Source organism: Dipteris shenzhenensis, chromosome 1 (assembly GCF_047967505.1).
Source record: "Dipteris shenzhenensis isolate YYH24624 ecotype China chromosome 1, Dip_SZ_1.0, whole genome shotgun sequence".
NCBI classification, from domain to species: Eukaryota; Viridiplantae; Streptophyta; class Polypodiopsida; order Gleicheniales; family Dipteridaceae; genus Dipteris; species Dipteris shenzhenensis.
This window is the reverse complement of record NC_141596.1, coordinates 19,171,151-19,198,379: the sequence shown is the minus strand read 5'-3', so window position 1 is coordinate 19,198,379 and position 27,229 is coordinate 19,171,151. Positions and strand designations below refer to the sequence as shown.

The 27,229-nt window shown below is 39.1% G+C and overlaps 2 protein-coding genes across 5 annotated transcripts; both read left to right on the top strand.

Moving 5' to 3' along the window:
- Window positions 1-1,079: 1,079 nt before the first annotated feature.
- LOC147905506 (uncharacterized) lies at window positions 1,080-2,082 on the top strand. Of its 3 annotated transcripts, XM_087384585.1 has the most exons (4): window positions 1,080-1,413; window positions 1,526-1,590; window positions 1,687-1,751; window positions 1,861-2,082. In XM_087384585.1, the coding sequence occupies exons 1-4, from the start codon at window positions 1,228-1,230 to the stop codon at window positions 1,896-1,898; spliced, it is 354 nt and encodes a 117-aa protein (XP_087240711.1). In that variant the 5' UTR covers window positions 1,080-1,227; the 3' UTR covers window positions 1,899-2,082. The 3 variants fall into 3 exon arrangements, 2 of the variants coding, with proteins under 2 accessions (XP_087240711.1, XP_087240703.1); XM_087384577.1 differs by having other exon boundaries at window positions 1,687-2,082; XR_015542083.1 differs by having other exon boundaries at window positions 1,080-1,571; window positions 1,687-2,082.
- Window positions 2,083-4,688: 2,606 nt separating this feature from the next.
- LOC147905505 (oligopeptide transporter 4-like) lies at window positions 4,689-7,670 on the top strand. Of its 2 annotated transcripts, none has more exons than XM_087372982.1 (6): window positions 4,689-5,431; window positions 5,598-5,611; window positions 5,697-6,248; window positions 6,347-6,593; window positions 6,687-6,869; window positions 6,950-7,670. In XM_087372982.1, exons 1-6 carry the CDS (start codon window positions 4,916-4,918, stop codon window positions 7,589-7,591), a joined length of 2,154 nt encoding a protein of 717 aa, XP_087229108.1. In that variant the 5' UTR covers window positions 4,689-4,915; the 3' UTR covers window positions 7,592-7,670. The 2 variants fall into 2 exon arrangements, with proteins under 2 accessions (XP_087229108.1, XP_087229100.1); XM_087372974.1 differs by having other exon boundaries at window positions 4,690-5,431; window positions 5,514-5,611.
- Window positions 7,671-27,229: the final 19,559 nt, after the last annotated feature.

The following is a 27,229-nucleotide window of genomic DNA, read 5'->3' as shown; positions in this document are numbered from 1 at the left end:
ACATTAAGATGCTACAACCTTCTCAAAAGCAACTACAACTACAAAATCTCATGGAAGAAAATCACCTGCTATTAGTGAGCAAAAGCTCCACAACAATTTATGGGTCTCAAATTGACCACATTTGGACAAACGCAACTTTGACGAGTAGTTTCTTTGGAACAACGCAAGCATACTGGTTTGATCATGACCCCGTCTACATCCGCAAACCAATTCCCAGTGCAGTTGCCAATGTTCAAAGCAAAATAGCTCCCAATTACCTTCTAATACTTGGATTTTCTTTTTTTTATATAAAGCACCGGTTTTACTAGCCTTTAACAAAAAACTTTGTGCCCTAATCAATTTGATTGGAACTACAGGTCCTAATAAGTCTTCCATGTGTCTAGAGACCCACGCAGCTCACAAACCAAAGCCAGTGCTCCCGTGCTGCATAAATAATGTCTTATTCAATGGTTCATATGAATAGAAACCAGTTTTTGAAAAATAGATTATGAGCATGGTTGGTCATGCATTGCTAGTTTTATAAATAGCAACAACAATCCATAGTAGTGGCCGTTGTTTTAGGAGAGCCTTATTAGCCCCCTTGCGAAAGGGAAAATTCGGTTTTCCTTAAATTTTCATGCTTTTTGGTCGTCTTTTTATTTCGGGCAGGCCTAGTGAATGGGATTCACCTTGTTTTGTTGGCGTGCCCTGCGGAGGGAAGGCTTTAGTAAAGGTGTTTCTCTTTAAGAAAGGGAAAATGATGTGGATTTTTTGCTATTTTGGTCCCCATTTTTTCTTCCCCTTTCTCTCTACCCCTTGCCTTTTGAATGTATTCAACTTGTTTTGTCCATTAGTGTGTGTCTTCTCAGGTTCATTTGCAAGTTTCGATCTGGACCTTTTGAAAGGTAAAGTTCGCCTCACATCTCTGACTTGGGGTTGGGCAGGACAAAGCAGTCGGAAGAGACGTGCACGTTCTCCACAGGTTCCACCCTCGCTATTATGCCCCTGTCCCCTCATCCATTGCAAGGTGCCACTCCTTCTCTCTCTCTCTCTCTCTCTCTCTCTCTCTCTCTCTCTCTCCCCCCCCCCTTATCATCATACGTGCTTTCAAAAACATCAGAGTTTGTGACGCATCTAGACTCAGGCTCCTTCAGATGCCTTTAGATATTTGACCTGGTCTTCCAAGGGTTGTCATGGAGATAGACGTCGAGATGATTGCACTCGGGAAAACTGGTGATAGATGTCAAGATGGTTGCACTTGGGAAAGCTCGCGAGGTGGGAAAAGACGCCTTTTCACTAACAGATGCCTCATCAAGTTGCCGTGACAGCAGCAACTACTGGTTATCTAACCCTCCCTGTATGGACAGTACGATTGGCGTGGCCACTCCTATGGGCATATGCTCTTCCCAAATTACTGGTCCCATTCCTAGAAAGGTGATTTCCCTAGATCCAGGACCTTAGAGTGTCGAGGAATATGTGGTTGTCGTTGAGGCACTGCATTTGGTTATGGAGGGACTCTTGTTGTTGAAATGGTGAACGTTATCAGGATTTGATGATTACTTGTGGCTCTGGTCCTCGTTCTTGCAAGTCAGGTACGTTCTTGCAAGTCAGGTACTTATCTACTTACATCCATTCCGATTTTTGCAAATTTGCAAAGCTGTTCGAGCCCAAGATAATTTTGCAGTTGATTGAATATTGTTGGGACAGCTTAATGCGAAAGCAGTTGATTGATCCTGAACACATATACATGGTGCCCGACTGGGTCCAGTCAGGTAAGAGTCGTAGTGCCCTTCAATTTTCTGAGACCTTCCCAAAGCTCGTTTCTGAATAAATTTATGTGTGATGCCGCGGATTCTACACTACGTTCCGTTCCGGGTATAGAGGACTCCTGTCCCGGGCCTTGCATTCACAGGCGATAGCATGCTTGATTGTCAAAGGCACATGGACGCTCAGAACTATTCAGCTGCTTTTTGCTTTACATGTTGGTCCCAGCCAATTGAAAATTTTAAAGGTTTTGAGCCATTCATCCACCTAACATTAGACCTCAGTTTTCAGTGAACACTGACTCCTAGATTGATTCCGACCCGAGTGTCATTGCCCCTCTTCAACTCAATATGTATTATACTACTACACTCAAGTGTAGAATATGCATGCTTCTACAAAAGTCTTAAATACATAAGGGGAAATATGAAAATTTACAAAGCATAAACCATATCCTTTACAAAATATGCAAGATCTTATGATTTTGGCATATTTTACATAATATCCTAAAAAGGGGGTTAAACCCCCAAAAAAAAAACATATGCTGAAAATGTCTCAAAATCATGTAAGTTTTGCATGCATTGTCGAAATTTGAAGTAGTAAATGCATATGGAAAGATCTCTTAGTGTAGAACGCAACCATGATGATATGATGATATGACTTTAATTTATTCATGGTGAGTTGTTTTTGTGCCTTAATATTTCAATACGTGTCGTTATTAAAAGGAGGGTGCGTGTGTTAAATGCTTGCATGGAATTCTTGTAATTGCTAGTGGGTGACCTGGAAGACATTGCTAATCAAGATACAGACACTACGTCCAATTAGAGACTTTGCTAACTTCTTGTGAAACTATGTGCACTTCTAAAATTTCCATTAATTTAGAAGATTCTTGATTTAATAGCTAGGTGAGCTTTCTATTTCTATGATATGGTGACGCACGAGCCTAATTAGCAACTGATAAAGCATTTTGCCAAGTTTTTCTACTTAATGGATTAAAAAGGGATTTGCAATTAAAATTTCTAGAGCCGTACTCTGCTAAGCTATCCCTAGCATAGTTGATCAAAGGAGGACAAGTAGAATGCTAACCTATTGCTTGTATATTTTTCAACACTCCTCCTTGGAAAAGTATGTTTAATAGTATCATGAAATGGCTATAAAATCTTATCTTAGTCAAATCTTTGGTGATAGTTTTTTACTTTTGAGCCATATTTTTGCCCCAAAGTCCTCGAGGGTGTCAAAAATTTGCCCCAAAAAAAAAACTAGCTCTTTGTTTTTTACACTGCTTGCTAAATAGGTCCCCATGATGAGCCCATGATGTTCAAAAATTCCTAATTAGTATTAGTGAGTTATCCACCTGCGAATGATTAATAAAGGTTGTGAATGCCCCTTTCGACAAAGTCTGGAATCTTCGTGAAACGAGTTTTGTCTTCTCCTCCTGTACTCAACTGCCCCCCTTTCCTCTATCCATACGTCCTCTCTCCCCCCCCCCTTTTGTTCACCTCCCTCGCCCTCTCTTCCTTTGCTCAAATGCCATCTCTTAAATCTCATTTCTCGCTCCCTCCTCAATCTCCTTTCTCTCTCCCTCAGCACTCAGTGCTTTCCCTCCTTTCTCTCTTTCCCCTCAGCCTCTCTCCCTCAATATCTCATGCGCTGCCTCCTTTCTTTCTCTACCTCACTATCTCACTTGTTGGGAGGAGACATACCTTTTTGTATAGATGAATTTTCTTTCGAAAATCACAATGTTTTCCAATTGATTCTAGCTGAAAATGGTGTGTCTGTTTGATAGTTTCAAATTTTTAAAGTCGAGAGAGCTGTTTTAGATATTTGAAATTCTAGATTTAGCATGTTATATAGGGATAGATGATCCATTTTACGATATTTTTTTAGAAGTACATTGCACTAACTCTAGATGCTCATATAGATAGCATGTCAGGGGCCATGAAAGGTTGAAGAGTTAACACGGTTTCTTCTATGGAGGGAGTGCCAAGAGTCTCTTCTTTAAACATAAGTTTAGAAGTTCTTGTCACATGGATGGATGTTTTGATGGTTACATCGCTGTAAGCACAGCTCCAATCCATTGCTTTCTTACGTGTTGATGCAGAGAGATGATGTATAGACGGGATAGACTCAGAGGAAAGGCCTAGCAAGGTACAGTGGTTGAGACAAACTTCAAATGTGTAGAGAGAATGACACCTACTTAGAAGGTATACACTCCATCATGAAGACGCGAGCGTAGATCTCTTTGGACCCCACCCAAAAGTTGCATACGAGGAGAATGGTCGAATGGAAGGAGATAAGTTTTGCACCTCCAATTCACAAGCTAAACCTCCGTTCACATCGACTTTTCTAGCGAGGCTAGAGATGTTTCATCTTGCATGGGACCAAACCTCCAAAGAATGTTGATCTATTTTTTGATAGGGCTGACCACCCCCTTCATAAATTAGGCCTATTTATTTAGAAAAAAACCAACGATGAGAGAAACCATTTTCCTAAACACATAAAAAACCTTAAGTTGAAAATTTTGAAGGTCTTTATTGAAAATATGAAAAATCTAATATGAAAATATAAATAAAAATTTTGCAAGTTTGGATTTGTTTATTTTTTTGAATTGTATAATTTGTTGCCACTTTTAGTATCATTCCTCTTTAGTTCTTGGTGAGTCATCTCTCTCTCCCGCCCCCCCCCCCTCTTTTTTCCTACTAGGCATCCCGTTCATCTTCTTTTTGATTTTGGATCTCCAAGGCACGCCACTTAAACCCTCCTAGATTTCCAAAATTTACTCCCTCCAAAATGCCAAATGAAAGGTCTTGTCAAAGGTAAAAATGCCTTTGGAATTGAGCGTGGACAGGTTGCTGGAAAAGCAGTCAAAGAAACGTGCATCTGGATTCTGCTCTGTTACTACATCGCCATCGCGATCCCTCTCAGCCCCATCGCTCTTCTCCGTCTACACTTATTGCATCGATCCTAGAGATCTTTTCCCCTCCTGCTCTCCGTCCTTGTGTTACGTTTATCCTTGGGAACTCTTTCTTCTACGATAGACCCCAAGAGAAACCCTGTGCCATGGATTTCGATTCATCATACTTGTTCTCCAACGCCAAGGGAGAGCTCTGCTTGTGACGCATCCTGCTGCTGCCTGTATTAGACGCCTCTGGATATTTGCTTCCAACGGGTTATCATGACGATAAACGTCGAGATGATTCCACTCGGGAAAACCGGCCAGCAGGAAAAAGTTGCCTTTTCAGACGACGAGGTCTCACCAGTTGAGGAAGTCGCCATGACAGTAGCTACTACTGATGATCCAACACTCCCTGTATGGACAGTCCGAATGTGGGTTCTTGGCCTGGCCTCTTGCGCTGGGCTAGCGTTTGTCAACCAGTTCTTCCAGTATCGTAGTGAACCCATGAAGATTACCGCACTCTCAGCCACTTTGGCAGCCCTTCCTATGGGCCAGTTCTTGGCATATGCTCTTCCCAAAACCGTGGTCCGGATCCCCTTCCGCGATTGGGGCTTTTCTCTAAATCCAGGACCTTTCAGTGTCAAGGAACATGTGCTTATCACTATCTTCGCCAATGCAGGGAATGCATTTGGTTATGGAGGGGCTTTTGCCGTTGAGATGGTGAACCTTATCAAGCTATTTTACCACTTACGGATTACTTTCGCTGTAGCTCTCGTTCTCGTGCTTTCAAGTCAGGTACGTATCTACTAGAAGCACTCCGATTGCACACTTGCTATAGCGTTGCAAAGCTCACTCTTGCTGAAGATAAATTTTGCAGTTGATTGGATATGGTTGGGCTGGCTTAATGCGAAAGCAGTTGATTGATCCTGCACACATGTGGTGGCCAACTACCATGGTGCAGGTGACTGTATTCAGGTAAGAGTCTGAGTGCCCTTCAATTTTCTGAGAGCTCCCAGTTTTGGACGGAATGAAGGTAAATTATATATGGTGGGATGTCCAGGACGTTGCATGAAACAGATGAAAACAAGGGAAGATCGGGCCTGTCGCGGATTCAAAGCTTCTACATCATGACGATCGTGAGCTTTGCATACTACGTTCTCCCAGGCTATTTTATGCCGTTCCTTACTTGCATGTCACTGGCATGTTTGATTTGGCCGAGGTCCGTAAAGGCCCAACAGATAGGTTCCGGCTACAGAGGACTCGGAGTCGGGGCATTCACACTAGACTGGGCTGCGGTTTCCTCGTTCTTAGGTAGCCCACTTGTGTACCCTGCATCGGTCCTCGTTAACATGGCGGTAGGAGCTGGAGCCATAATCTACATAGTAACGCCCCTTACGTATTACTGGAGCAACGCCTACAAAGCTCAGAACTTTCCAATCATATCATCGGGACTGTTCACGGCAGCCGGGGGTGTATATAACGTTACAGCTGCTTTACAACGAGATTTCACACAAGGAGACTTGTACTTGAGTAGCTTCTTTGCAATTAGCCTCGCCTTATTGTTCGCAGCTCCATTGGCTACGATCACTCATTTCGTCTTCTTTCACGGCGCGTAAGTAGCTGGTATCAATCTTTGTTTAGTGGTACCTTTTCGTGAAGATAATTTGCAGCGTCAAACAACGCTTCTAATCCTGGTCTTCTGAACATCAGGGAAACCTTGCAGCACTACGCGGGGAAGCGGCGTGCGGATGTGCATACTCGATTGATGAGCCACTACCCAGATATCCCAGACAGATGGTTTTTGGGGCTCTTGGTGATGTGCTTGGTGGGGGTTATCGTGATTTGTGTGCAGTTCAAGGCTCAAGTAGGGATTCCATGGTGGGGAGTTGTGCTGGGCTGCTCCATAGCTGCAGCCCTGACGCTACCCATCGGGGTGATCGCAGCTACCACAAATCTGGTAGGTATATAAGTCGAAATGGTTTCTCTCGATTTCGCTTGATTGACGTGTATAGGTAAACCCGTAACGATGTAGGGGTGTGTGTGGTGGCAGACGCCGTCATTGATGGTGGTGATGCAATTCGTCGGAGGGTACCTGTTTCCTGGGAATCCGATCGCAAACCAGGGTCTGAAGTTGTTTGGACACATGAGCATGCAGCAAGCCATCTATTTCTTGGTAGATTTCAAGCTCGGACATTATATGAAAATCCCTCCTAGGAGCATGTTCTTGGTCCAGGTGAGTTACATTGCTTCTTAAAGAGCTTACCACTAATACATAAATCTTTCCAAAGCTCACCTAACTTAAGGATATTGCAGGTGATAGGTACCGTAGTCGCAGGGACAGTGGACCTGGGTACTGCATGGTGGTTGTATAAGATACCCCACATGTGCAACGTGGACGGAAAGCTTGACACCTCAAGTCCATGGACTTGCCCTTGGGATGTAGTTGCCTTTGACACCACCATAGTATGGGGGGTGTTGGGCCCTAGTAGGACTTTTGGAAATCAAGGTCCTTACAAGAATCTCATGTATTGGGTGCTAATTTTTGGGCTAGTGGGTCCTGTGGCGGTGTGGTTGTTGGCCAAAGCCTTCCCCCGAGCTGCACCTTGGATCAAGCTCATAAATGTTCCTGTGTTGCTCGGGGCCGTGGGTTGGATGCCAGCTGCAGGAACTATCAACTACACATCTTGGTTTGTGGTGGGCATGGTCTTCAACTTCTATATCTTACGATATCGGAAAGATTGGTGGAAGCGCTACAACTATGTGCTATCGGCTGCATTAGATGCAGGCACTGCAATCATGGGTGTATTCTTGAGTCTGACAATGGGGTTTCGTGGCCAAGGCCTTGATTGGTGGGGTGGCCAAAAATTCTCAGACCATTGCCCTCTTGCCTCTTGTGCCCTTTCAAGCACTAGTGGTGTTGTATCCCATCTCCCACATTGCCCTCTCTACACTTAGCCATCCAAGTTTATCTAAAGAACATGTCTATTTTCTTTCCAAATATGTATTTGGTCTTAACTTATTTCTACTTTTAACACTAATTGGTGGAAGCTTCACTCAGGTCTGATTATTAGCCACTACTCTTCCAATAAAAGATAGAATTGCAGCAATTCCTCTTAATCTCTTTCTACTTTATATTAATGGGGCCATTGGTGAGCTTCACTAGCTCCTTTGACTAGCCATCTCCCTTCCATTGGCATACCCATATAGCCAGCTTTCAAAGTTTTGTACATCTAAGTTTGCTTGCTAGCATATGCCTCCTCTTTGAAAGGCATCACATGGGCATCACATTCTTGATTTTGTTGATTAGATTGCCATCTAGCTATCCAATTGACTCCCTTGCTCATTTCCTTCCATTAGAACTCTCCTCGACCCATGCTTTCATATGTCCTACCTATTAAATACGTTCTTCCACTTTTGATGATATTTAAACATATAATAAAGGCCCTACCTACCAACTCGCTTCACCAACTTTTGATGATTGTAAAACATGTTCGAACTTGACCTTTTTGCCTACCCTTGTGCACCATGAATCCAAATGTTGTCTTATATGGCTTCATTCCCAATAATTGGTGTCTGCATTTTGTATCACAAATAACTTGATTACACAATGTTGAATCCAATTTTAACTACAAAAGTGTTCACTATTAACTATGTGTAAATTTTATTTGTTCCACATGTCCAATCTCTTAAATTTTATTTTTTCCACATGCCGAATCTCTTAAAGTTGATTTATATTATGAACACTAATACCATCTTAAAATATCTACAAGATAGGCATACTCATTTAGGAATTGTCTAGTTTATTTATCATGTGGCTTCTTTTCTTTTCATACAGTTGTCAATTCATGAGCAAGAGATTCCTTTTTGAATTTTCTCATTCTCTACGTTCATTGCACTATATGCTTTGGTTATCTCTTTGTGTTGCGAAATTGTTTTAGTTACATTCAAATTGTGGGTGGCCGCATAGCTTCCTCTCTCCTCCTTTGGACGTCTTCCAATCTTTGTGCTAAAGCAATTTTTTCCCTTGCATTCTCTATTCTCACTTCTTCACAGTTCTTTGCAAAACTCATTTGTGCCTCTTGGATTGCCCTTGCATTTTGAACATTTATAGATTCTAGTTTTGCCTCATACAACACCCATGTTCTTGACAAAATAGTGCCACGTTGGATTCTTGAAGAGCAACAACTATTAATTCACTAGGGAAGCCTTATATTTTTTGATCAAACAAAGTCATTCAATGCAAAGGATAAGCAGACAGGATGGACGTTACTTGAGCTTCATCGAGTAAATCAAGACCAAAGCTATGTTGAAGGTAGAATGGCCATTACTCTAGCTTCATCTAGTAAGTTAAGACTCAATAAATTCTCTCTTTCTCTCAACTCTATTCCTACCACTTGTGTCCTTTGGATTGTGTGCATTGACATTATCATCAATCACTTTAGGGATCAACTTTGTGTTTGGTCCCATTCCATGGAATCCTTCCTTCCTCATTGCACCATCAGAGTGTGATAGATTTATTCAAAGGTATTGGTTAACTCCAAATATTAGCTTAGTGATGAACACTTACTTTGTATAAGTCTGGATTAGTTGCTACAATGGACTACATATTCACTTTACTAGTTTGTAATCTTTATAAGGACATCCGTGGGTCTCTGGAATATGATCGACTATTCAGGCCTTTTCTTTTCTTGCATACGTTGCTCTTTTCTTGGTTTCTTGCTCAAGCACTTCCTGTCTTGTTATATCCTTTGACTTCTCGGATCATGACTTTTCTTCATGGTATTAGATGTGGGGATTAAAGGCTGGTGTCCCTTAATCTTGGTTATGTACAATACTCAAACACACACACCGTATGTATATATATATGGATGACATAGAAGATTAGGGTGTTTTGTACCCACCAAAACTTATGTGACTCTCTTTTGGTTCTCCCTTTCTCTCACCCTCTTCCATTCTGCTTTCGTTGAGAGCATTCTCAATTGGTATCAAAGCTCGAGTGGTCTATCTGATGCTTGTGGGTGATCTAGCTAAGCCCATGTGTGTGCTTGGAGCTTGGACTCTACTCCTATAGCTCTGTGGGAAGACAGAGCAAGCCTGTGGGTGCTTTTTGGAGCTTTCCAGGTGGTATTGGAACCTTGTAGAAGCCTGCAAGTGGTTTATGGAAGTCTTTGAGTGGTTATTTACAAGCCTACATGTGGTTTTGGAGCAAAAAGATGTTTTTCGATGATTTCCCTGTTTCTTTCAACGACTGAGAGTCTTGAATGACTCGCAGAGGCAACCATTGCTTGCTTTGGGTGTCCATTGCACTTTGAGAGTTTGAAAACCCCTTCATTCTTAAATCTGGGATCATTTCGTTGGATTTCTGACTCATTGTCTTTGCTTTATTGTTTTTCTACCAATGTGTTGGAACTCAAGTTTAAAGCAACCATTCGCAAATCTGTTAGTTTCGGTGGACTCAGGAGGTCTTAAAATATCTGTGTTGCTCATCATTCGCACTCCGATGGTGTTTACAAACGTATGTGTTTGTTAAAATATTTTTCAATCTGTGTGTTGGACTCCATGTTTGGGACCACGATTATCAAAATCGTCTATTTTATTTCATTCCAAAGGCCTAAAAACCCCTATCTGTCAACTCTTGCATGATTCTATGGAGATTTGGAGAAGTTCCATCTCTTTGAGACGTCGAATCGTTTGTTTCTCTGTCAAAATTCCACTCAAAGGTTCCAACCTTTGATTTTTTACAGTGGCATTTTTTTATTGAACCTTAGGCTTCTAAGGTTTCATTTACAGGTCAATCGCAAGCTTTAACTTGGGTTCACCTCACATCTAGAGTGATTTCTAGAAGTATTCTTTGAGTCATAGAAAGTGTAGGTCATGTCATTAATGCCGTGTATTCAAAGATTACAGTGGTTTTGAGACATTTGAGATTTTATTTTCAGTAGCGACCATTGTTGTGGGCCCATGATTTTGAAACATACCTTATGCAGGTCACTTTGGTTGCAATCTGAGCCATGTGCTCTTATTTGTGGTTTGCATTGGGTTGCAGTGGATGCTTTACAGGCCATTTCGATGCATTGCGATTCTTGTTGGATGCGCTAATAGGTTCAAATTGCCTTGTGGGATGCTTTATTGATGGACGTTTAGTACACAGATGTTATTTTATGCTGAGACATCTTTGACACATTGCAATTAATGCATTGATAGTACTATGCTCTCTTGGATGAGACATTATTGATGCTTATGCCCATGGACGGTGTTTATGCTTGAGGCATTTGGTTCTTATTGGCATTGCGTTTATCATTGTTTTGTCATTGCAGTTTGACATTTTCTTTTGGGCCAGATTTGCTCATATGGATGCACAATATATACACATGAGTCAGTTGCATTTTTTAATGCTTTGAGCCTTTGAGGTTTTATGATATTTCCTTCCCTTGTGGCATACATAATTTGGTGCACCTGACTTTTTGGTGTGATTCTTTCTTGCAGGCACTAACATTTGGGATTTTGCTTTATTTGCATCATGGCATCCTCTTCCATGTCTGAAAATGATTTTTTCAATATTAAAAAGTTTGATGGGAAAATTTTTCCTTTATGGAAGGGACATGCTTGTTCAAAAGAATAAGATCAAATCCTTGGAAAGGATTAGAGCTAAGCTTACAGCTATGTCTGAGGATGATTGGAATGAGTAGAATGCATTAGCAAAGTCTATTGTTAGACTTCATCTTATAGAGTTAAATTATTTCACAATAGTAAATAATCAGACTACGGAAGAATTGCGAAAGAAATTATGTGCCACTTATGAGAAGAAAACTACCTAATAAATTTTACCTCATGAAGAGGTTGTTTGAGCTGTAAATGAAGGAGGGATCTCCATTGCTTCTCACTTGAACGAATTCAATATTATTTTCAGCACGGAATTAGAGCTAAGTCTACAGCTATGTCTGAGGATGATTGGAATGAGTATGATACATTAGCAAAGTCTACTGTTAGATTTCATCTTACAAAGTTAAATTATTTCACAATAGTAAATGATCAGACTAAGGAAGAATTGTGAAAGAAATTATGTGTCACTTATGAGAAGGAAACTGCCTAATAAAGTTTATCTCATGAAGAGGTTGTTTGAGCTGTAAATGAAGAAGGGGTCTCCAGTGCTTCTCACTTGAATGAATTCAATATTATTTTCAGTAAGCTTCAAGGTCAAAAGCTGAATTTTGATGTAGAGACTTTTGTATAGCTGATGTTTAACTCTGCACCTGGTGGAGTGAGGGTGGAGTACTAAAGTTTGATGATGTTATGGGTAACTTGTTGGTCAATGAGATTAGATGGAAGTTTATGGATGACAACAAGTAAGATGAAGCCTTAAGTGTGCAAAGGGGCAAATCATAGTTCAAAGGGAAGTTCCAAGAAAGAGAAAAGTCTCATAGCAAATCCAGGGTACAGTTTGGGGGAGGCATAGCTCAAAAACCTCCAAATTGTATGAGCTCTAAAATTATATACATAGTTTGAGCTGAAGCTATCTTCTTTCATCTGCAATGGCATATGATAATTTAGAACACTTTGTATCATTATGAATTTTCTTCAAGCTAAATGAAAATTATTTTTTCTTACAAGGTCTGGCTATTCTTTCTCAAAATAGCTTGAAAGTAGATATTTTGCACTGATCAGCACTCTCCATCCGCAGCTACTAGAATCATCTTGTTGTGGTGTCTGTACAGTTGGAAAGATATGTTAGAAACTGTTAACATCTGAACAAAACAAAATTATTCAATAAGTTCAAAGGCATAGCATGAAATAGACATCAGTAGAGGGAACGATTTTTTACCTCTAGATTTATTGGCTCTATTGAATCCAAAAGAGAGACATTAGGAGGACAGTGATCCAATGCATCTAGAAGCCTTCTAATGCAACTGCAATATATATAATTTAGTTAGTATGATATCAAAATAATGAAGTTTAACTTCAAAAAGCACACACAACACTTACAATTTCAGCTCTCTGTGTGTGTTTTTAAGAGAGTTGAATATAAAGCATTGCTTCTACTGGTGGATGTCAATAGAAACAAAAATCCAGTGGTCACTGCATAAGGAAAAAAGCATTAGGAAATCAAAGGCTGCAAGAGTTCTCAATCTTAAAGAAGAATCTTAAAAGAAGTAGTCACCCACATACCTGTTATGGTATGGAAGTAGCAAAACATCAATTACTTCAAAATTGCAGTGTCTGAACCAGCTGGAAATACTGATGGGAGTTTCCTTTGCATCTCTTAACTTAGAAGAAATGGCAGGATCAATAATATGGACTGTATGCTGTATAGAGGGGTGAAGCCAACTTCTCATCATGCTGCATAGGACCAAAAAATAATTAGGGTAGGGTATAAAGGAGGTACAAGGAGGATTGTTTTGCCAAAAATGTAAAATAATAGACACTTACTAGAGCATTGCAAGAATGATAGTATCTGAGCAATACTCATTCTTATGAGCCAATGCTGCCAAGCATGGTTTTGTCAAGTCAAAATCATTCACTGAAAATTCATCCTCAATATGGACAACTATATTAGGGCCCAGCTCCTGCAACCTTCTATGTATCTGCAGCTCCCTCTTTCCAGTCTCCACATCTATAACAGATTTTGTTTCTTTTATTTGCTGCTTCAATGACTTCTCATAAGCAGTCTTCCCTCTGGTGTTCTTTGAGTGGGTTACTTCAACAATCTTAACCTTATCTACCTGCCAGCTTTCCTTGCAGTTGACTTGGTTCTTGCCATCACTCTGACAAACTGCATAGAAAGCAATGGAAAGAGATTACAGCCATGGAGAACATGTTTTGAAAAAAAAAAGGCAATCACAGGGGTGGATGAAGCAACATTGAAAAATTTGCAATAAAACGCGATACGAGGAGTTTGAAATTCTTAACAGGTCCAAATCGCGTTTTCCTGCAAATTCCTGAAATGACATGTTGGTGCATTCCTACAGTGAGTTCTCTGTCTTTACAACTAAATACAGTATGAATGGAGTTTATGCAAGAAGAGTACAGCCATGGTTAGCTATGGAAGTCACAAAACCAGAATGATAGGGGTGGATGAAGCAACGTTTCAATATTTGCAACAAAACGCGATTTCGGCTGTTTGAAATTCCTAAGGCCTTCTCCTCGCGTTTTCTTGCAAATTCATGAGGGAGCATGCTGGAATATGCCTTCAGTCATTTGAAGGTGTTTGCATGTCCATGCAGGATGGATTGAGTCTATGGAAGGCAAGAAGTGTGGACAGACTGAAGGAAGAACCCATAAGTACAGTTTTACCCTCACATGCAAATATCACACTTGAAGATCTGCATTCCTACAGTGATTTCTCTGTCTTGACAACTAAATAAAATATGGATTGAGTCTATGCATTTCCATGCAGGATGGATTGTTTCTATGGTAAGCAAGAAGATTGCAGAGACTGAGGGAAGAGCCCATTATTACTGACCTGAAATCTATCTGTGGATGTGCTGTGCTGTTGATGAGTACCCTGTGCTGGGGATGAACCTGTGCCGCTGGTCAGGATGCTGATGTTGCAGAGTATGGAGGTAGGGAGGCAAGAGAGCAAAGATTGGAGGGCAAGAGGGCTGAGACAGGATACCACAAATAAGTGCAAAATACAAATAAGGCAGCTACTAAATCCCACACATGTGGAATGTAGTTGTTTTTCACACGTGTGGATGGGACCCAGATCTCTTGGAGTTTGAAATTTGGCACGTGTGAAAGGTACACTTTATGCCTTGGAACTTGTGCCATTCATGATTTCATAATCAATTCCACAACCACTCTTCCCTCCCCTGCCTCCCAATCTTTCATCCCTGCCAGGACCCTCGCATCTTCCATTTCCTTCTCTCTCTGATCCTTTCCTACCCAGCACACTCCATCCAGACTGCAACCTACCTGAAGAGTACTACCACTGCCAGATCTCCAGGTTACCTAGAGTGCAGAGTTCAAGCTAGTGAAAGAGCAGAAGATTCACCAGTGCAACTCCAACAGCATGGAAAAGGAAAAAAAAGGTCAGAATTCTAGATTGTTTTCAATGTTTTTTGACATATATTTCTTCCATCCATTGGATTTTTTATGTCCAAATGTCTTCACTCAGCTCCACCCTTCTTGTTACATATTCAATTGATACTATCCAAGAATGTGGTAAATCACCAAATCACCCAAGAATTTGATTGGAGATGGATATGAATAGAACCTAGAAATTTGCAACAAAATGCGAGGAGAGTGGTTTATACATCTCTAAGTAGCCCATATCGCATTTTGCTGCAAATTCCTGTTGTTGACACATTCCTCATGAAAAGCTTCACTCAGCTCCAGCCTTTCTCTTGCATATCAAATCATACTGTCTAGGAATCAATGAGATGAACCTAGTGTTTGATTTGACATGCATATGAACAGAACTGGAGAATTTGCAACAAAATGCGAGGAGAGTGCTTTATATTTTCCAAATGGTCCCCCATCGCATTTTGCTGCAAATTCCTATGTCTGATTTAGTTCTCACTTCTACCTCATTGTTTTGCTATCTTTGGCCCTGTGGAATTCTTCCTTGATGATGAGAAATGTTTTTGCTTTGGAATAGTTGACTCCCACACATTATATTAAAGTTAAACTGATTTGTACAAAGTCTTTGATGTCTGGTATGATCTTGTATAAATGAACAATAAGTTGAAGATGAAATGATTTGTACATTTAGATAGAGTGGTGTTGTTAAATATTAAACAAACAATATATTGAAATTGTGAACAAATTGTATTACGTTTAGATCATATGTTTCACAAAAGAAATACTTTTGATGCATAACACCAAGAGTCACTTGTTCCACAAAAAAAAATTCTATTGATTGAGTCTGAAAACATGTGGACATAACACCAATAAGTTACAAATGAGTTGTATTCATGTTTACTTGTCCATTTATGGTTTCTAAATATCTTCGATTCCCTCCATTGTCTATGTCTCTCTGCTACCATTGAATTGTCTAGAGTTTGTCTTCGTCTTTGCTTTTGGGCTAGAAGAAAAGCAAGCTTGATTTTGGAGCTAGCAACTTTTCTTTTAGCATGCAGCCTCTGTAGTATGCCTCGGTAAAACCATTGGAAGACTTCTTTTAGACTATTTGCCTTTTGACTCCCTCCATAGTGTTGTGTGTGTCTGAAAAATGCATTACGTGCCATGTAGTGAGACTTCTCCATGCCTTGGGTAGACCAAATTGCTGGGCATCCATACTTTTTGACAAAATAGGGAAGGTGGTTGTAGATGATATGCTGTAAGACATAAGAATGCATAGTAAGTAATAAAAAAAAGAGGATCACACTTAAGTAAAAGAAGAAGATAGAACCTTACCATGTAGTGAGTTATATTGCAGGCTGTCCACGCGTCTTTCATTAACTTCCCAAAATGTTTAATTGCCTCCTCAAAGTTCTTGTAATCACTCTTTGTCCATGTTACTTTGTCACAGAACATGAAGAGTTGATCAAGAGACCTCCACACCTCTGCCTTCCTATTTCGTGCTTCCCCATCTGCCTCATGATCTTTCACAGCATTATGGACTTGCTTCCACAATCCATAATTAATCTTTGAAACTGTTCTACCTTGCCTTACTTGCTTACTGTGTTTGGGTCGAGACAAGAATCTTCTTGCCTTAACACCACCAATAGAGGGCTTGATTGGTACCTCCTTGCCATTGGTAGACTTTTTAAAATCCTTTGTGATTTGAACATCTCCTCCATGCAGACCGGATAACACTTTTTCCAATGCTTGAAGAGCATCCTTTCTATTTTTTTCGGGACGGAATTTCCAAGCAAATCCAATATATAAAAATACCAATTTCTCAATAATTCGACATAGACCATGCAATGTGCAGATGTGAACATTACATAGTGGAATGTCCAGAATGGCCTTGAAGTCAGGGTCAACTTTATCTCTATTAGGTGCTCTCTTCCACCATTTTGAATCCATTACTTGAGCTGATTCTTTGCAGTAAAGACAAGGAGACTTTGAGTTGCCTCCTTTACTAACGTTATACATGCACTTAAGTGTTTTAAGATCCCCGGCCATGTGCCACTCTACTTGAAAATCACCTTTTCCTGCAACATGGAGATTCTCGCCTTCACTTGTCTTTTGATTATTCTTGGTATTCCTGTGTGGTGAAACACCTAATCTAGTGTTTCATGGTCTTCTATCTTCACCTGCCAGATTATAGAAAACAAAAGTCTTACTATAATAGATTTGAAAACAATGACCAAAATCAAGTACAAAACAAAAAATGATCATACCTGGAACGAGCCTAACCACCATATGTGTTTCTCTGACTGCACACTAAAATACTTCGAACTCGCTTCAGTCAATGATGTATCAATTGCTCCATTCATCAATGTAATGGTAACTCTTTCCATTTTCTTTTCCTTTACAACCTCACATTCATCCAGTTTGATAACAAATTTCAAAATGCCTTTGCACTCCTCAAATGTTATTCCATAAAACTCGACCATTCTTCTTTGAAGTTGTTGTAGATCTACAAATATATTTTTCCAAGGATCATACACAGTGGTTCCTTTACCACCATGAAATATTTCTTTAATATGGATATATTGCCCAATAAATTCATCTATACTTTCATTCAAATGACCTCTTATCCTCCACACGGTTGCTGGATTTGGCAGTAAAACTCGTTTAATCCTTTGATCTTTCAAAGTTGAGGATATCGCATGGAAAATCGAACTATATCCCTTCCTGCTAACTCCACTAACATTAAGAGCCTCTTGGATTATAGTGCCATCAACTTGATTATTGGATACAAAGTCCTCTACAACATTGCGTTTGACTATTTTGTATTTTTTTTCCTCAATCAAACCTTTTGCTACACCACAAGAAAGCAATCCTTTCATTTGTTTAACAGGAAGAAGGTTCGGATCCATATTTTCTTTTACAGGCTCCAATAATTTCCTATAGTAACAACACAATATGCCTATATCATTCAACACCCCCATTCTTGTTTTGTGGTAAGGGACGAAATAGATATAGTCATTTGAGAGCCTTTTTGAGTATACAAAATAATAAATTTCAATCTAACCTTGCTTCCTGAATTCGTCGCTTGCATCCACCAGTCCCAGCCTTCAAATTTGCAATGTTTTTAATCTTCCTGCTACATAGTCTGTCTCCAAGTACGATTCTCTTCTTTCTTGCTCTTATCAACTCTTTTTTACTCTTTGAATGCTCCTCAATTTCATTTTGCAACTGCTGCTCCAATTTTGCACGAATGGCTATCTCCTGCATCTTGGCCCCCTTTTCTTGTAGGTACATCATTTTATACGTTTCCACAAATGCAGACTATGTTGAAATATAACCAAGAAGTCCATTTTGTCCATCGCCGGCAAACCTCAGTAATGTGGTGGGATTGTCAAATGGAGGTGTAGAGTTTGTTACTTGACATTTTGGATATATGCTTCCATCGCACCATAAGTCAATATGTTGAAGCCCTTCTCTTCTCATATTTTCCCGCTGTTAAGCATTCAGCACCGTATCCTTTTTTTGTACTGGATCATATTGTTCTTCTAAGTCGATGTGAAGATGGTGTAATCGCTTCTTCTGAGATAGTGACTCACTAGTATCGGCCATTTTTTGTGCTTCTGAGGTTGCGAAGTTTGTTTGTCAATCTTATAGTCGTTTTATAACATGAATCGTGGAAGTGTGGCGGTATCCATGTGAATATTTTGAAAACTTGCAATCACCAAGTTCAGTGATGGATTCTTCATGAAAGGCCTGCAAACGTCGGCAAAAGAGATGCGGAATCTTTGGTAAACAAAAAAAAATCTAAGGAGATATTTAATGCAAAATCGTGTTAGTCAGACAAAAGATTATCTTATTCCTTTTTGAATTGACAGTTCTGTAGTCCTTACTGACAGTTCTGAGCCATGTTTCCGTACATTGGCTGATCTTCCTTAAAGACACATTAGACTTTAAGTGGAAGGTTGTGAGGGTTAAAGGACATTGTGCCTTAACCTCAGTTATGTACAATACTTAAACACACACACACATATATATATGGATGACATAAAAGATGTTCTGCACCCACCAAAACTTGTGTGGCTCACTTTTGGCTCTCCCTCTCTCTCACCCTCTTCCGTTCCACTTTCATTGAGAGCACTCTCATTAGATGTGCTGCCAAAAATTCTTAGATGAGCATGGACAATGTGATTGAGAAAGTATTGACTAGAAACTGCTAAGTCCAAGATTGCATCCCAAAGATCAAGTCAGAAGCCCTAAAACTTCAATGAATTTAGAAGCAGTTTTGTAAATATCTATTGAATTATGATGAAAACTCATTTACACATTCCTATAGTGCATTGCAGATGTATGTAGACAAGCTACATGTTTCGCATGATTATTAAGCAACTAGGATGTTTGGGGTTTTTACATTTTGCGAGTAATTTTTTTTGCAAGTTTGTAAGTTTTTCAAGTGTTTTTATGTCTCAATTTTATAACTAGTGGCTAGTTATAATTCTTGCATATCACCATGCAAGTATAAATAATAATAAAACCAGGCAATATATTTCATAAACATAGGAAACACTCAATGGAAACCACGGAGCTAGTTTTATTAGAGGACAAGATCTCATCATAAATACCTTGGATCAATAGATCACCGTCGTTAAGTTACAAAGGCAAGCAAGCAGTAGAAGCATCATTTCATTCGTGGTTGAGCCAAGCATAAATAGCTTGAAACAATAGCTCACCGACGAGCTATAAAGACCTAATATTGTGAAACTTAAAAAATGGGCTTGAAAGCTTTTGCCAAGATTTTATATTAATATATAAGCATAGCTTCGATAAAAACATTCCTACTATCATGTGTAAAAATGGTCAACAACATTAAGTACAAATGTGGCTCATTTGATAAGAATTATTGAGGATTTGCACACATTCTACAAAATTATGGGTCAAGTGCAATGCTACATACCACTCTTAAATAAGTTATATCAACCGGACAAGCCAAATTTTGAATGCATGTTTAAGCCCTTGCTTGCCATTTTTCCTAGTAATACCTGGCTTATTGATGATTGTCCATTTAAGGGGTGTATAAATCTTGGAGGAAAATATATATATCAAGAGGGTGGGGCATTGAGCATATCTAAAACTTAATGTCAAACTATATTAAAATTCTACCATTTGATCAACTATGTATAAAAAAGAAAAGTTATTTTTTGACAATGCACCAAAAGTGTTTCATCATTAAAGTAACAAACACACTATTCAAATTTTTTGGATTTGTGTAAAGTCCAATTTGAGAATGGACTTGCTTCCACCCATCTAGTTGCATAATCAATTGCAACTAATACCTAATACTTCCCTTGTGAAGAACAAGAAAGGAGGCCAACAAAATCCAACCCCCACCTCTCAAATGGACCATATGCTGGAATGGGATTCAAGGGCCCAGGAACCAATTGCTTACGTCCATATGCTTGGCATACCTCAAAACTTCGGCACCACTCATGGATATATTTGTTGAGTCGGGGCCAATAATACCCTGTGTTAAGGATCTTTCAAGTAGTGCTAGCTGAAGCAAAGTGACCTGAACATTCATGACATAGCTCCATAATCCTTTTAGATTCTTCCAAGCTCATTATCCTCCTAAGAACCTTATCTTTACCTTGCTTGTATAGAACATCCCCAAGGATTCTATAAGGACGAGCATTCCTTGTGAGCCTCTGCTTTTGTTGAGGGGTCAATCCATGAGGAAAATGTCCTTCATCCAAGTAATATTGAACATCTTGGAGCTCTGGCCAACCGTGGCGCCCCTTTCGGTATTTCTTTATATTTCACAATGAAATGATTACAAGTTGCATCTGGGAGACCTGTATCTATCAATGCAAGAGTAACTTTAGTGAAAGAAGCCATAGCTTTAGTAGCGATCTCATCAGCTTGATGATTATCTTTTCTTTGAATATGCACATACTTGCAAAACTCAAAAGCTTCCTTTAACTCCATCGCTCTTTTATAAAGATCTTGTAGATTAGGACTCTGTGCCTTATAAACACCTTTCATTTGCCTAATGACTAGTTGAGAGTCTCCTTTAACCTCTACCTCTTTCACTCCTTCCTTTAGGCAACATTCTAATCCATAGATCAATGCATTGTACTCAGCACATTATTTGATATTGCTTCAGGAAATTGCCTACCCTTCCATACCTCTTTTCCTTCTGGATCAAATAGAATTATCCCCCAAGCCCCACATTTCCTAGAAGGGCTAAAGGCTCCATTAAAATGCAGCTTGAAAGCTATTGGCGGGGTCTCCAACTCTTCATCTAAGTCTTCCTTTGCCTTTGTTACTTCTTCTTCCTCCTTACCTGTAAGCAAATTTGCCAGAAAAGCTCTAGTGGTGCTTTCTGTAATAAAAGTGAAAGAGAACTCTTGAAGCTCACAAATCCACTTAGCAAACTTTCCAGTAGGATTGGGTTTGCGAACCAAAAATTGTAAAGCAGGTTGAGACATAAGGAAGAAAAAAGGGTGAGGTAGCAAGTATAACCTAAACTTCTTCACTGCAAAGACCAAAGATAAACCTTCTTTCTCCATCTCACCGTACCTCTCCTCAGCCTCCGTGAGTTGCCGACTTGCATAATACACTGGTTGCATGCGTCGTTGCTCACACTTTTGAAGTAGTATAGCTCCCACTGAATGAGTTGACACACTTGGATTCACATAGAAATCATCCTCCCACCTAGGAGGCTGCATAATTGGCCTTTGGATCATGCATTCCTTAAGCAAACAAATGCCTCATCTTGCTCTAGTCCCCATTGGAAAGATACATTTTTCTTTGTCAATAAATTTATAGGATACATCTTTTTAGAAAACATATCAACAAAGCATTGGTAATACTTTGTTTTACCCAAAATGCCCCTCACCTCTCTGACATTACTAGGTGGTGGAAGGGCCATGATTTCCTGTACCTTCTCAGGATCCATTTCTATACATTCCTCTGAGATAACATGTCCTAACAGAGCCACCTTCTTCCTGACCAAATGGCATTTTGCAAGATTAAGGCAACCTTTTGCGTCATCAATACTTTTCAATGCAATCCTCAACTTTTCAAGTGATCCACACGGCTTGAATAAATGCAAAAATCATCCAGAAACACTGTTATGAACTTTCCCAAGTAGGGTGCAAATACCTGGCTCATGAAACGTTTTGTCCCAACATTCTCTTTACCTATTGTTACAAGCCTTATTCACAAGGAAGAAATTGGTAGAGAGAAGTGGCATGATGTAGCTAAAAGTAAACTAGGGCTATGCAACCACCATTAAAAACCACTAAATCTAGAGAAAAAGTCACATGATTTCTAAGAGGAAAGCAATTGATGAAGCATCCATGTCAAAATAAATAGCCATTAGTTGTGTGGGATGCAAAGCTCTTTTTTCCACTCATAATAGACAAGTGTGAATATTCTGACTTGATCCAAGACTATAACAAAGTTTTATTCGGAGAAAAATCTATTAGAGATATTCTGTCGACCTAACATAGTTGTAGGGAAGAACCTGGGAAGTTCTAACCAAATGAAAATTCACCTCTAACTATTTAAAAACATTGGAACACTAGGGCAGAGGGGGAAACTCAAGAGAACCACTGATCCACTACTAAGTAGGGGAATTTTGAGCTAAAAAAGGGCCTCTTGCATTAGGCCCTTAAGAAATGTGATAAGGGGGTTGGCCAATGAGGAGACTCATGCATTACAAATATGGAGGATTCTAAAATCCTTCTCATTGGTGGACAGGAGGGCTTGTCAGATATTTTCCCCCTTTCACCACCTTAAAGGAAAATTCGAGATCTAGGCTCACAATCTTGGCCATTAGATTAGATTAAGGCATCAACAATCTAAACTACAATTCCATGAGGTCCTTGGTCTTAGAAGATCCAATGCTTCAAATTCATTGGTGCTCACGACTATTAATGTGCAAGGCGGCCGGCTTTGGGCCATTAAATCTAGCCAAGATCTAATGTATGTGGTAGACTATAGGCTAGAGAGGCCCTGTGCAATGGGCACATGGTATAGGCTAAAGAGGCCCTGTGCAATGGGCACATGGTGCACTCATTTCCCATGGTACACATGTGGAGTTAATGGACATCTGAATTATTCACTACTGAGATCAATGGCTACATTTGGCGCCAGTCGTGGACCGTTTGATCCAAAATCATCCCATGGTATGAAATAGGCACCAATCACGCACCATTGGATTTGCCCTCCATCTCTCACATGGCCTGGAGGGTAATAATTATGTGTATTTATAGCCATTGGATTCCATTAATCATCCAATGGACCAAATCAAGCGACCATTGCACATTGTCGAATCTCATTACCATCCAAGGGTCTCCAAAACGTATCAAATGCACACCGTAGGATCATGATCAAAGATCCAATGGCCATAAGAGGCTTTATTATACACCATTGGATGAGAGTGGGAATGCATCTAAGCCCTCCAAATTGGCAAAGCAAGTATTTAATGCCCCTCATCCTCTTTAAGAGAAGTAAAATTCCTTCAAAATCCACCCTTACCATGAGCTCTTCACTTAGAATTAAGGAACTATAATTTAGATCCATTTATGTGGGGAGGCTTTTACACCTTTTTGAAGTTGCTAGGAATTCATCTAAATTACTTGTATCTATGTCTATGTTGCAAGACATAGAATGTTTTTATAGACATTCATCGAACAATGAGTTCACTATTTTGAGGTATGAAGTGCATCATCGATACATTTGTGTCATCAAGGGTAAAAAAGTGGCTTTGATGATAGCATGATAGAATTACCCTAAAATTGACATAGAAATAGATGGATAGACCATAGTGGCAGACACAACAGTCCTGTCAAGTCAAGTATAAATGAGATGAACTGTTAGACATATGTTACATCTTAAGATATCAAGGTTAGCTTTGTAGACCTGAATGGCTGATAATTTGAGTGTTATTGCAAAGGAGATGTTGTATCAAGTACCTATACCAATGGTAGAAGTTTATTCGTAGTATTCAAAGTTACTTGCAAGACCTAAGTATAATTAGAGTAGAGTACCAAATAGGCACCCACATGGGAAACTTAATCATGGGATGTGGTAAGGACGTAATAATGATTAATGTTTATCCCAAAGCATTGCTTTTAGAATAGCAAAGCTATCTGAGATAAATTACACCTCAACAACGGATGATGACTTAGAATCCACAATGTGTGAGTTTGAGTTGCGAGATGTTTATAAAAGATCTCTAAAATATTCCAGAATGAAATCTAAGAGATGATTTTTGCTGTCTTTGGTGATAAAGATCCCATAATAAGAGAAGCCAATGTGATAACCATCAATTTGGGAACCCTAAAGGGGTGAAGAATATTCAAATAGAAGCACATCTGTACTTATTCTTCAAGAACAGCTCATAGAGCGTAAGGGATTTGTGGATGTTTTTGCATGTACTTGTAGAATCTCAAAAGAGTGCATTTGTCGAGAGTGGTGCATAAAATTCCCTTTAAACCTAATGCAAAACCAATTTAGCAAATGTGTCAAAGATTGGTAGAAAAACTCTAAGAAGTATGTTTGTGCCCAAATAATGAAGCTTCTAGAGGCTAGACTCATTTTTCCCATAAGAGTTCCTAACTAGTGTTCATCCATTGTGGTGGTCCCTAAAAGGAGTTTGACTACAGTAAGAGTCGATGTTGATTATAGGCATCTTTGCAAGGCGAGAGTTCTAAACTCATATCATGTCCCTTTCATTGATCAAAATTTTTATTAGATACTAAAAAAAGAGTTATACAGTCTCATGAACCATTTTGTAGGGGAATAATCAATACGAATAGCATCCAAAGATAAACTAAAAATTATGTGTATATCCATGCTTGGAGTTTTTGGGAGCCAAGTAATCCAAGAACGTATAAGAGGTTCATGAATGATTCATATTTTTTGATGATCTTAATATTTTCATAAATGACTTGATTTGAGGTACTGCCACCTCAGATCATGACCTCTATAAAGACTCAATTTCCCCTTCAACTTTGTGCCACTAGCAATTCATTCATTTCAAGTTGATCGATAACCTTTCATTGACCTATTGACAGCCATTTCTATTGTGGAACACAATTTCACCATAGGTCTTTATAGGATCTTCATCAACACTCTTTCAATTTAAGAGGCTCCCTATTTCACAACTAGTTCCTGAACACCTCCAAAGTTTCCAAGAAAACTACATCATCATGCTCTCAATGCTAGTTCTTTGTGTGACAAACTTAGAAGCACTTTGCAGATTGCCACCTTGATAAGAAGAGGGAAGTGGGCAAGGCGAGCTCCAACTAAAACACTACAAGCCAAAACGCCAATTTCATGCAGTGGTCAATACCTTCAAGGACCATCACACATCATCGAACTAATAGAAGGGGGACTTTGTGACATCAAAAATTCATCCCATATCTTGTGTTTACTCTTAATTTTATTTTCTAGGTTTGGATTTATTTTTGTATGAGGATCTAGTCAAGAGTGTTTTGTGTATTTCATCGCATGACCCCTTTGTTTCATTAATTTCTACTCAATATGCTTGTGTTTCCTATGCTTCAATTTTCTTAGCTTCCATGTGTCTACATTTTGGGCACAAGTCACCATTATTTGAATTGATTCACATTATTTTCAAATGTATTTGGTCTATAGTTTGGTTCAAGTCACCCATTTTATTGACTGAACTACATTTATTGCCACTTTATTCATCCACCATATTTTGTTTGGTCAAAGGTGACTCAATTTGTTCAATCTACATATGCTTTGTTATTGATGATTTGTCTATGCTTAAGCATTGTTCATTCATTAGGCTCCAAAGTGCTTAGAGAGGAGCGCATCCTTCTATTCTACCTCATTGCCCTCTTGATCAAAGGGGTTGGCTTGATGCAGCAACCTAGAATATTGTCACTCCTAGAGCATGTCAACAAATTGTTGGAATACAAATATAAATTGTGATTTCTTTATCTCAGGTCTTGATATGAGGGTTATGTTCCACTCTGAGTAGATTAGGGATCTAGTTTAAAGGTCTAGGTCATTGAAGAGTGCTAGATCTATTTTTTAGATTTAAGTGCAGACATTTGAGGCTTGGTGCAATTCTACATTGCGATAGCTTCTGAAACCAATATCCGAGTGGCATTCATTGGAGCTAGGGCCCAAATTGTTAAGTCCTTCTTGTACAAAGTGACACAACTAGTGTGCTAAAGTGCAAGAAATATGACCCTCAAAGTCTCGACTATAGTCAATGACCTCTTTATCCATAGACCAAAAATATAGATCTACATGTTCATTTTGAATGTTGCATGATGGCAACAAAAATACACGATAAAAAATGATGTACAAAAGTGCAAAAAGAGTGTGGTAGAAGAAGTATGTACAATGCTATACAAGTTAACCTTCACTTTCACCTCTTAAGCTGCAATTGGTGAAGACCAAGTTGATGTCAAAAGTGTGCAAACTTAGTTGCTCTTGGTCAAGATCATGAAAAAGGATCAACACTACAAGTGGGATTTGGAGCAAAATGGGCCTTTTAGGAAATGAAGCAATGCTCAAAAGGTCTCCCATCCTTATGCCTCTACACTATGGACAAGAATTCTATATCTTTTCAATTGCAAGTGCTCAAACATTGACATGTTGCCTTTCAAAATTGCACCAGAATCAACTACACCACCTAGTTATTTTTGTAGCTAATAGACCCAAACTTAGAAAATCCCTTCCCCTAGAAAATCATTGGAACACAATTTGATTGGAATCTTAGGCATTAAATCAAAGATTATATCACATCTTCACTATAGATGAAAAATGGAGTGATCCTACCTAAACATTCTAGCATAAAAGAAGCAATAAAAGAAATATCCCAATAGAAAGGCTATTGATTTTTGGATCAAGGAAGGGGACCTATTCCTCTTCTTTGTTTGAAAAGGATCTCAAGTTCAATGTTGACAATAGCATTCTATATGGAAGTGTTTATTTTAAAGTTTGGAGTATCTATTTTTTCATCTTGCAGTAATTGTCTTTTGTGTTTGCATTATGTCATTATTTTTTCATCTTGCAGTAATTGTCTTTTGTGTTTGCATTTTGTGTTTTCTTGAAATGGTTCTAGCATGTAGAGGTTTTCATTTATTTTACTCTAGATAGTGCTATGTATGCAAGGTGATGTGTATGGATACCTTTTGAGGAGAAAAATAGATTTTCCATTGTCAAGACATGAACCCTCTACTAGGTAAATAGAAATTGCTCTCCTCATAAGTATGCTAGTTTTGTTTTTCTTTTGTATTGTGGAAAATTAATCTCCATTTAGGATTTATGGATGGTCTTTACATATTTTTTTCCTCAGATCTTGTTTGCATTCCAACTTCCTTATCTCCAAATTGCATCCAAATGATGTCGTCTTCTTTTTTGATGCCAACAATTGACTAAGCCATTGGACTAATTAACCTTTCTATTGCAGTTCTCTACCAACATCCCTCTTGGATTAAGATTGTTGTTTGCATATATGTAAGTGTAGGATCATCAAGGAGTCTTAATGGGTGGTAAGTTGTCTCACTGTAGTAATCTATTGCATCT